Below are 11,575 nucleotides of genomic sequence, written 5' to 3' on the forward strand. Positions count from 1 at the left end.
AGATGGGAATACTTTTTTTTTTTTTTATAAACTGATCGGCGATTGGCTCTAGTCACACCTGATGGAAAGTGAAGACAGGGCTTAAGATGGAGCTCACCGGTTCAGTAACAGCCTATTCACTCTTGTTTTAAAGAGACCGAGGTCATATTGATCAGGGAATACAGATGGCGGGAGCGCATTCCATTCCTTAGCCGTCCGTACCAAAAAGGAGGAGGCAAAACGTTTCGTCCGAACGAATGGAATGTGGACCACGAACGGGTCTAATACGCTCTTTTCTTGAAGGTAAAGGGGTAAGAATTCCACCCTGTATACTTACTCGTAGAGGAAAACTTTCCCATTGCAAGCCACGCCTTTATCATTGACCGGGGTGACGGCAGCGGCGGCTGTGTTCGGCTCATCGCTGCCTACGGCTATCATTGGTGGGTTTACTCTGTGAACAGCATATAGCATTGCGAATATTGAATATAGCTTATATACATATTTCATATTTTATTACTTACCTCTTAATCATTATAACACGTTTATATTTACACGTTTTTATTATTGAAGATTGAATAACCGTTCTTAATAAGTTGTCTGAATGAAACCAAAGATAGATATAACTCCGTAATAGATGGATACAGTCTAAGGAAAAAACGTGCCTCGAAAATCAAGAAAATTTGATTCTCGTTCAGAGGGCGCTACTAGTTTTGGCCTACAGTCGTATAGATGGCGTTGACGGTTTCGTTTGTTATTTAACAATTTTAACGCATATCAGTGAAAGAACATGGGTCAAAATCATAAAAATAATTAATGCAAATAAAAAAAATCATTTATCTATATTTAAATACATTCTATCGTATTTTTATAAATCTTCATTTTTAGTTTTAAAGTGTGTCGACAGATGGCAGTGAATTTACTGGGGTTACAAAATTTACTATGACAGTACCGCTCTAGTATAAGTTACTCTATGATGAAACGGAATAGCTATGGAAGGCAGAGGTAGCTCGGAATAGCTGCCGAAACGCCTGTCAAAGAAGAGGCGCTTTTTCTTACTGCAAGCTAAGTTTCCAAAGGCAACATTCGATATTGTTTTTATTCCTTACTTGCTGTTTGTCTTATTTTTTCGCAACTGTATTAAAAAACGTCGTTTGATACACGTGCGGAAATGTCACTCTTCACTCGTCCCGAGTCTTGCCACTCGCTTACGGCTCGTGGCAAGATATCTCGGTACTCGTGACGTAATGACGTACTTTCCGCACTAGCATCGAAATGTACTATAATGTTAGTATGTCTCATAACAGTTTAAATTCGATTAAAGCCTTCTTTTCCCTTTTCGGTGACAGATCTGATTCATAAATACCAGTCCAGTTAAATTCACAATTCGAATTAACATTCATAACGAATTCACAAGGGCTATGCTATACGTATTGTGCTACTGTAGTCTGTAAGTTTTTTTTTTATGAAATAGGAGGCAAACGAGCAGACGGATCACCTGATGGTAAGCGATTACCGCCGCCCATGGACACCCGCAACACCAGAGGGGTTGTAAGTGCGTTGTCGGCATTTAAGATGGGAGTACGCTCTTTTCTTGAAGGTTTGAAGGTAAGGTAAGTTAATGTATTGTGCCTATTTTTGTGTCAATTTCCATACTGTCGAATTGGGGTATCCTGTAATTGATGGTTATAAATAAAAATATTCCTAGATCAGATTTGATTCCTGCAGAATGAGGTTAATAACCCAGCTGACAGTGACACCCACAGAAAAATCTAGTGTTTATCTATAATACCTCATTACCTCATTAACAACAGCAAAGATAGATATAACTCCGTAATAGATAGATACAGTCTAAGGAAAAAACGTGCCTCGAAAATCAAGAAAATTTGATTCTCGTTCAGAGGGCGCTACTAGTTTTGGCCTACAGTCGTATAGATGGCGTTGACGGTTTCGTTTGTTATTTAACAATTTTAACGCATATCAGTGAAAGAACATGGGTCAAAATCATAAAAATAATTAATGCAAATAAAAAAAATCATTTATCTATATTTAAATACATTCTATCGTATTTTTATAAATCTTCATTTTTAGTTTTAAAGTGTGTTGACAGATGGCAGTGAATTTACTGGGGTTACAAAATTTACTATGACAGTACCGCTCTAGTATAAGTTACTCTATGACAACAGTACCGAGGGTGTTACCACACCAATCCATCGATAGTTTCTACCTAGACAAATTGGTGTGGTAACACCCTTATATCAGCAAACATACCTCGACAGCGAGGGATTCCAGGAGAGACAGCTGATGGACACCTTTGTGGGGATCTCATGCTGCAGCGTCCACTGCGCCAGGTTCATCACGTCGGGGGCTTCGTATATCCTGCAGACATTAAAGCCCTTGCTAGACGGTTTCCGACAAGCACCTCGGACCGCGTGGCCTTGGTCTGGACGGACCGTGTAGACAGTTGTTTCCAACACAATTTCATACAAACATTACCAAGGTCAGACCAAGGTCAGACGGTCTGAAGGCTTGTCACTGTCAGCGACCGTCTAGCACACGCTTAATAGGCACTATAGCAGCCATTTAACCTTTAACAATTTTTAAGCAGTTACTACTAAGAAAAGAAAGTAATTTAAAGAAATGTATTATAAATGTATCCTCACCTTCTCATTTAAAAAAAAAAAAACAAAAGAAATGTAGAAAGTAGGTATATGGTGACTAACGACATTAAAATGGAACATTGTTTTGTCCCATACAAGGGATAAGTTCGCCCTTGTACTGCCTATACTATGTGTTTTGTACAATAAAGAGTTTAAACATACATACATACATACAAACTTTTGATCCTCGATAGAAATGGGATCGATTATCATCAAAAAAAGTTTGTCAAAGATGACCTTTTTCTCGCACCCTGTATGTTTTTTCCAAAATCTGAAAACGCCAATCTTCATTAATTTGAAATTGAGGGAAGGTCTTCTAAGACCATTTTCGCGTAGCAGCACGGGATCTGGTTGCTGTCCATCTATCTGTCACCAGTCTGTATCTCAGGAATTGTGATAGTTAGAGTTGAAATTTCACAAATGATTTATTTCTGTTGCCGCTATAACAACAAATACTAAAAACAGAATAAAATAAATATTTGAGTGGGGCTCCCATACAACAAACGTGTTTTTTTTTGCCGTTCCGTACCCAAAGGGTAAAAACGGGACCCTATTACTAAGACTCCGCTGTCCGTCTGTCTGTCACCAGGCTGTACCTCATGAACTGTGATAGCTAGACAGTTGAAATTTTCACAGATGATGTATTTCTGTTGCCGCTGTAACAACAAATACTAAAAAGTACGGAACACTGCGTGCGCGAGTCCGACTCGCACTTGGCCAGTTTTTTTGCGTAATGGTACGGAACCCTTCGTGTGCGAGTCCGACTCGCACTTGGCCGGTTTTTTAAATCATATCTCACCTAATAATGCCATCAGCCGAGCATGTGACTAGTAATAGGCCCAAATGCTTTGGTCCAAACTTGACATCTGTCACGGAGGTTCTGGAGTCGACTAGATTGGATCGCTTCAGCCACGTCCGGAGACCTTTCTCTGACCCAGGGGCTGTGGTGTCACCTGAAATACAATGGATAAGGACTTACAGAAGGAATGTGGTATGAAAGGGTCGGTTTAGTAGGGTTAATAAAGCAAAAGTCTAACACTAACTATATTTCACTTGGCATTCTTAAAGTAACAAACCTTAATGTCTTGTACAAATGCATATTACAGTAAGTATATAGGCAAACACAATAAATTGAATTACACATACACATAAAAATTAGTGTGGGAATAAGAATTTAACACATATTTAAATACACGAACGGGTCTACGGCGATTTAATTTCATCAAGTCCGAGGTTTCAACGTAAGGTAAAAACAATGAAATTAAATCGCATCGCGGTAGACCCGTTCGTGTAATTAAATATGAGTTCAAAACGCGAGAGTTCAAAGTGTTATAATAAGAATTTAAGTTTATAATTACGTTTATTTATTTATTATTAGCCTACTTTGGTGTCCCATTGCTGGGCAAAGGCCTCCCCTCGTTTTCTCCACTCACCCTGTCATCGGCATTTTTCTCACCAGAATGCGTCCAAGTCGTCTCGCCATCTCCTTTTCGGTTTGGCCGAACTTCGGCCTGCACCATCCATGGTGTTCCGTGGGTCCCACTCAGAAACCATGTTTGCCCACCTTTCTGGGTGTATGCGACAGACATGTCTAGCCCAATAATTACATGTACAGTTTCAAATCTTATTTTAGACAAGGTATTGTTGTGTACATGGCCTCTTCTCATATAGTTAAGGCGGTTCCCTGAGCCAGAAGGCGAAAAATCTCCTTATATGATCATGTTTTTCTAAGAGGCGTTGATATTCGTAGACGTGGAAAAAATATATGCAATTCTTGACTATATTATCATTAACAACATAGCTTCCGATACACGAATTATGATACTTCGCTCGATACAATTAATTCCCATAGTAACCTCTAACTCGGACTTTAATCCTACTTAACTCGGTTATTTATTATGTGATACTATAAACAAAAAAAGAAGAAAAAACAATCTTAACATAAATAGTAATTTCATAGCTTTAGAATTTCGATATTGTAAGGTAACGTTTTTAAAATAAATAAAAACCGACAAAATTCGATCAAAATTGACACTTGGCGCGTATGTTCTTTCCCGTTCTTTCTTGCGAAATGTGACAAAGACAGCGGCAAACCGATGTAACGGCCTTAAGTGCAATACTTGATTTTGAATGAGTGCCAAATTTTAAAAAGATTCTTATTATATAGGTATGTTAATAAAGTTTCTTAGGTACTTTTTTGTGTGAAGCATCTATGTCAATTTACAACTTTCCAATGACAACATTTTGTATGGTAAAATTTTAAGAATTAAATTTAATTTCTTCCCTTTTAATTACTTATATAACAATTCAAATCTTGGAGACCCTTTACACCTCTAAGGATAATTTGATGATCGTTTTTTTATTATATAAATTTTATCTCAGACACCTAGAGACTTTAACATCTCTAAACAATTTTAGTACTTGTCTGTTGTTTGTACATTTTTTATTAGTTTTTTTTTGTGTAATTTGACATTTAGACTGGATACATCTCTAACAAAGTATCTAATATTTTATTGATTCCATATTTGTAATTGTTTTTTGTAATTTTTGGTTAATTTTCATATAAAAGTAAGAATATTAGAATTATCAGTGATCTTACCAACTTCCTCCCAAATAGCAGCGGTGCGGTCAAATGAACATGTAGCAATAACCTGCCCAAACTCAGGGTGCGCCCAGGTGACCTTCCACACAGAGCCATGGTGCGCCTTCCAGCTGGCAGTCATCTTCCAGCCGTCGCGACCATCCGAGTCCCATACCTAAAAAAAGTTTTTTAATAAACTACCTACTTGCCACAGCAAGGGTGGTAATGATATAAATGTTAAATGATATTCTTTTTTTTATTAAAAAAAGATGGTTGTTAATGGTTTACTTGTCTTAATTTTCTATGTTTAACAATGTTTGTGTTTTTATGTCAATGTTAATTTATTTGTGTGTCGTTGGCGTACGTGTCGCCATTAATTTTAGATTAAGACAGGTCCCCACAGAAAACCAGCCAACCAAACCATTATGCTGAGTGCGGGATCCTTTTTAGCGTCCAAATCTTTTTTTTTGTCTGCATGCCTTTCTTTTTTATGTACTATGTTGTGGCGTTAAATAAATGTATTTTCTTACTTTCTTTCTTATTACACCAAATTCAAGGGCCCACAGTAAGTTGACAGTCGTATTGTTGGTACTTTCAAGGCATGTATACTTAAAATAACATTGAAAATAAATATATATAAGAGTAAGAACAGATTTCTGAGCTCATCAAAGGTAGAAATGTCCTTACCGGGATTTGAACCCAGGATCAACGGCTTCACAGGCAAGACCTCTACCGACAGGGCCGTAAACGTCGTCTAGTTAAAAGATCGAACACACACAAACATACTTTGCCAAGGCTTCTCTATTTACTGGCCTTTGCAGTAATGGACTATTCAATTCTATGTCATATTCTACGACTAAAATAATGCTGTTTTGATAGAAATAATTCATATTATCATAATTATTATCTAAACATAACCTACCTTCACATACTGGTCGCTCGAGCAAGTAGCCATTCGTTCCCCGTAAAAATCGTAGGCCACATCGTGGATGAGGTCCTTGTGGTCGGCGAATATAGTTTGAGACTCGAACAAATTGGTGAGCGTTAGTTCTCCCATGGTCATGAACTTTTTAACACCAAAAATATTAAATTAAACTACACAGCTTCGGGCGGTCTACATCTACACCACAAAACACATTTACACAAGGTTAATGTCAAATTGACAGATGGCTTACGTTTCGTTTCATGCAACTGCTTTTTTTCTAACCGTTTTAACCAACTTCAAAAAAGGTTATACCCTCGTTATATTGACATGTTATCAAATAATTAATTAAATTGTATGTAGTCATTACAAATTATGAATTTTATTTTATTTGTTTTTCACTTGTTATTTAATTTATTTAATTTTATTATTAAAAATATATTTATTTGCTGACATGTCCTATAATTACTCAGTTTAATTAAGTTATAAGCATGTATGTAATTAGTTCGTAAGATTTCTAACACAATGCATTATTGTTAAAGAAATAAATGAAATGAAAATTTATACCCGATTTCTTTGATTAAGCCCGCAGATCAAGGAATGACATTGAGCTCGACCAAAATGTATGAACGGCCGGTCGCATGCCTCCAGGCCACGGCCTGAGGGAAAGAATAGCTTGGAATACTAAATTTATGTGCCTTGAGTTGGTTTATTGAGTTACTGTGGATGTTATTAACCTAAATGCTTCAGAAAGTTTGCAAGTGGGTATAAAGATCTGGGCAACAGAGTCATTTGAAATGAAAAGGCAAAAGGATAAACAATGACTAATAATTAAAAATAAGTTGGGGTTTAGTTATAATTTAATTTTTAGTTTTTTATACATAGTTACTAGTTACAACAAACTCAACAGCACACACATTTATTGTCATGGAATTTATAAATAATACTGAGTTAGATTAAATCTTTACAGCTATCATGGCACAAGATTCTTAATACATTTCTATGCCAGTAAAATTTCATTTAACAGTGTATAATTTTTTTTAGTAAAATATTATTTAGGTAAATATATATAAGTTATGCATTATTTTCAAATTATACAATTTTGGGGCAAGGTACAGTGCTGTCATTCTAACATAAAAATAATAGGGCATCACTAACAAGTAATTTATGTACATTTTGAAAGATCTATGCTTAAACCGAAGGCACTAACAGTCAATCAGTTACACTTTTAAGAGGCCGTAGTCGATTTTGGAGCAAAAATTTTAAATTGATAGATTTAGTCGTTGAAATTATACACGTTTTGTTACGTAATATCTAAATAACAACTATTGGTTTCTATTAGCACGTCTTCTCATCTTGCCTTTTAATAATGAGGTCGCAAGCGTGCGTCACCGGTAATATATGAAAAGGGGCAGTTTTTAAAAATTCATCAAAAATTTATGGTGGTAAATTATACAAATTGATGTATAAGAATAGTTTCAACAAATGTTGTAGATTGTTTAAGTATCAAAATTACGTTGAAATTAAGTCGATTTTCAGAGAAATTGTCACTTGTTTTGAAGTAATTTCTGGAGAAAATTGATTTTGTCTAACTTTCATTTACACTACTTCAAAGTCATAATAATAAAAATGTAGTCTGATAAACGTTAAGTACAGGATATGTGTAATACAAAATTACCATGTTTAGCTGTCCAAACTTTACGAAATTTACAAATAAGAGCGACAAAATCAGTGCTTTACGCGCGTTTACCTAAACGTCCATCAGAAAAGCAAACATTACTAATTTAGTGAGTCTGTTTTCAACAAATTGATCTGATAAAAGGTAAGATAAGAAGATGCGCTAATAGAAACCAGTATTTGTTATTTCAATTAGGTAACAAAAGGTGTACAATTTCACCGACTAAATCTATCAATTTTACATTTTTGCGACTAAAATCGACACCGGCCTCTTAACATACACAATAAGAAGATTTACTTACATAAGCACAAAATTACAATAAAAACAATATTCAGAAGTAGTAAAATTAAGCATAGCTATTTTATTCATAACATACTAGCATGGTATACCCTTTATCATTAAAATAACACATTTGTCCATCACTTTAAGGTAAAGGCTTTATCACACCACCACAGGACACAAGCCGAATGTGAGAACAGCTTAAGATAGAACCAGAGAGAGACAAAATATCTATAACAATGAGATTAGTTAGGCTATATCAGGGCCAGCCTCTGTGTGGATTTATCTTCTATTGGGTAAAAAAATGGATCTTTACAATTGGTAAAAGTCGATGGCAATAGTTTAAAGATTATTGTTAGCAGCATATTTCAATTGCTCCACTTGCAAGACCAGTCTCTTATTTGCATCCACCAACTCATTCTGGTTCTGCTGCATCATCGAGATCTGAGAACTCATGGCTGCCATCTGTCTCTCCAACGAAAGCCTCTGCTTCGTCAGAACCATCATGATGTGTAGGAAATAGTTCTTATTATCCTCTGCAACATCTGCAAGACTGAACTCAATGAAATCTTTAAGTTCTTCAACAATACCAGAATCATATCTCGAAATCTTTTCCTTTTCTCCGTTTATCAAGTTTAGTGGTCTCCCATCATCAGGAGCTCCGTTTAAAATGGGAGACTGAAACTCTAAATTCTCAGTGACTTGATTTTGAAGAGGTGTTGAAGTTTTACTCGTATCCTTTTCTATGTCAAATCTTTTATTTCTTTCGAACATGCTGCTATCTTTAAATTGCGACTCATTTACATCATCTTCATTAGACTTGTCTAACCCCATCAGTACTAGGAATGAATCAGCTCTATCTTCAGTTTTTTCAGAAACACCTAGGATATCCTTGTTAGGTGAATCCGAGATTAGGAACATGTCAGAAGTCCTAGGTTTTGCGGGGCTCGGTTTACAAGGTGTCAAGTGTAATTCAGTGTCCTCTTGAATGCTTATTTCATTCAATTGTGGCTTCTTCCTTGAATGTTGAAAGGCTACTTTCTTCACCTCCTCACTATGACCTTTTAAAGTTGTAAACGGATTGGTTAAATCTCTCAAATCGTAAATCATAACTACTCCATTTCTGGTCCCGATAGCAACTTGATTGTCAGCATTTATAGCTACAGAAGACAATGTGTAAGATGTTTTGATGGTAGACACTACATTTTGGAGTCTTATGTCATATACATGAACAATTTTGTCATAACCACTGGACAACATGACATCTTTGTTAATCAATGAATATGCAATATCGCTAACAGGTGCTGCATGGATGTTATCAAAAAAAGCTTTGTCCTTATTTGTGTTAATATCTCGTAGGACTACATGTCCTTCATCTGTAGCTAAGCCTAGTAACCAGCGTGTTTCGTGATGGAATTTCATTGCGGAAACGCTTTTCGAACAATTAAGTTTGACTGTTAAAATTGGAATGTTAGAAACTAGTCCGTAAATGACAGTTTCTCCATTATTCATGGTAGCTGCTAAGTTATTATTTTTGGCGTTATAACTAATGTAGTTAACGCTAGCCTGATGCGTGGGAGTGGGGAATGTTTTCGTTATAGTCTTATTCTTCGTGTCCCATATCAAAACATTACCGCTCTTCGTGCCTATGGCGACATTTCGGTGGCCCTCTCGATGGAAACTAGCTGACCAGGTGTCTTTCAACGGAATGTGCTGTAAGCTACGAATGTCATGGTCTGCGGGTGTTAAAATTTCGATTAAACCTTTGCAGTTGACCTGAAAATAAAACAAAAACAACTATAACTTCAGATAAAGGAGCAGCGAGCTTAAATGCGCGTATTTACGTTTTTTAAGTAATCTAGATTAATCAAATGATATAGTATTACCTGTAATATGTATTTACCATCATCGCTCCATGATATGTCTCTCATTAGACCATCATAACATCCGTAGGATTTTTTTAACTCCCAACTGTTAGTATCGTGCAGATGTAAGCGAGAACTAACAGAAGAGAGATACATTTTTAATTACGCAATTGTAGCTGATAACACAATTTATGGAGCGATGATTATAGCACTTAGTTATTTTAAATCATCAATATTTAGGGTAAAGTTTTTAACCCAACGAAAAATTTTGATTCGCATTGACATCTATCCAATAGTAGTTTTTAATGAAGGTAGACACGTAGAAAACTTATTTTCTACTAAATACAGTAAAATAAAAATTTTGAACCAAGAACTTCCTATTACAGTCTATTTATTAAGCATTATTTAATGCATTACTTATCTAACCACTGAAGACATATTAAGCTTCTTACCGTTATTCGAAGCATATTAATTATATATTGAGAGTGGCAACATTGATTGCTATGACGTTACGGTTGCTGAATAGTTGCGTTTCCCACTCCTTTTTCCTCCTCCACTAAATTTCCGTTTTTACCTGCTTGCCACCAGGGGCTCTCGCTTGCCTTCATTGGCATCTTGAATGCGAAACGGTACGGTCGCGCTTACAAATTGAAGAAATTTGTAAGTCAAGCTGATTTATTTGAAAAATCATAACGGTTTTACCGTTCGAAAAAGATTTTTAAATAAGTGTATTAATACTAAATTATTTTTACAGAGAACATGTCCGAATCTAGTTCGTCTAGTTCTGGCTCATCATCCGATTCTGACGAGGTTGCACCCACTCCGGGGCAGTCATGGGAGCCGATTCCGGGGCTATCATCGCAACAGCCGCTTCCTGTAGGGCCGCCACGTTCTTCTCATCGGCCTTCGAAAAGGAAAGCAAAGAAAACAAAATCCGGACTGAAACGTAAGCGACAACGAAGTAACGATGTCATACAGCAACTGGCAAACCAGGTAAATGAGATCCAAAATTGCATCAGCAATATGCTGCAATTTCAATCAACGGGTCCCGCAGACCGATCTTTTGATCAAGGTGACGAAATTGAGGGTAATGTGAGCGGCGAGTTATATGAAGCGGAAGAAACCGAAGCCCCGGCTCCTAATAATGATGTAGCAACGTTAAAGTTAGCATTCAATACAGTTTTAAAAGAGCCACCTGTTCCAAAATCCTTGCCCGCTCACGTTGACCTCTTAACGGCTGTTCAACATTTTGACTCGGAAAACTGGTCAAGCGTTAGATATTCCGAGGTACAAAAACTTTATTGCTCACAACCAGCCTTCACAGAATTAGAAACAAACGATGAATTAAAGCCTTTTGATAAGTTTTCGAACCTGAGCGTCCTTGAACGTGGTTTTGCGGCTATCACGCAAGCTTTGATCAAACAAGGTGAAACTGCCGAGACTTGCTTTGATTCCTTAGTAACGTGGGCTAGGACCACTACAGCACTTACTCCCGAGTCTTTGCAAAATAAAATTAAAGAACTTTTTATAGAGGGCTCTTTCCAAAAGATTTCAAACGATGTTTTGCAATTAGCATGTGGTCACCGTGCTGACCTTATACAGCAAAGACGGGAC

At 36.5% G+C, this 11,575-nt stretch overlaps 2 protein-coding genes across 3 annotated transcripts in view; both read right to left on the reverse strand.

The window, feature by feature from the left end:
- The window catches only part of LOC134749476 (nucleoporin SEH1), a 23,014-nt gene extending 16,659 nt beyond the window's left edge, over positions 1 to 6,355 (reverse strand). For both annotated transcript variants that reach the window (XM_063684414.1, XM_063684415.1), the window contains exons 1-5: positions 6,140 to 6,355; positions 5,236 to 5,392; positions 3,436 to 3,589; positions 2,248 to 2,355; positions 317 to 430 (exon numbers count right to left, since the gene is read on the reverse strand). In XM_063684414.1, the coding sequence (XP_063540484.1) occupies positions 317 to 430; positions 2,248 to 2,355; positions 3,436 to 3,589; positions 5,236 to 5,392; positions 6,140 to 6,280 (674 nt within the window). In that variant the 5' untranslated portion in view covers positions 6,281 to 6,355. The remainder of the gene's footprint in view (positions 1 to 316; positions 431 to 2,247; positions 2,356 to 3,435; positions 3,590 to 5,235; positions 5,393 to 6,139) is intronic.
- A 626-nt stretch (positions 6,356 to 6,981) lies between these two features.
- LOC134749193 (protein NEDD1-like) lies at positions 6,982 to 10,244 on the reverse strand. Its single transcript, XM_063684058.1, has 2 exons — positions 9,983 to 10,244; positions 6,982 to 9,872 (listed from the first exon to the last, which is right to left on the reverse strand). The coding sequence occupies exons 1-2, from the start codon at positions 10,115 to 10,117 to the stop codon at positions 8,439 to 8,441; spliced, it is 1,569 nt and encodes a 522-aa protein (XP_063540128.1). The 5' UTR covers positions 10,118 to 10,244; the 3' UTR covers positions 6,982 to 8,438.
- Between the last annotated feature and the right edge of the window lie 1,331 nt (positions 10,245 to 11,575).

Source organism: Cydia strobilella, chromosome 18 (genome assembly GCF_947568885.1).
Source record: "Cydia strobilella chromosome 18, ilCydStro3.1, whole genome shotgun sequence".
NCBI lineage: Eukaryota > Metazoa > Arthropoda > Insecta > Lepidoptera > Tortricidae > Cydia > Cydia strobilella.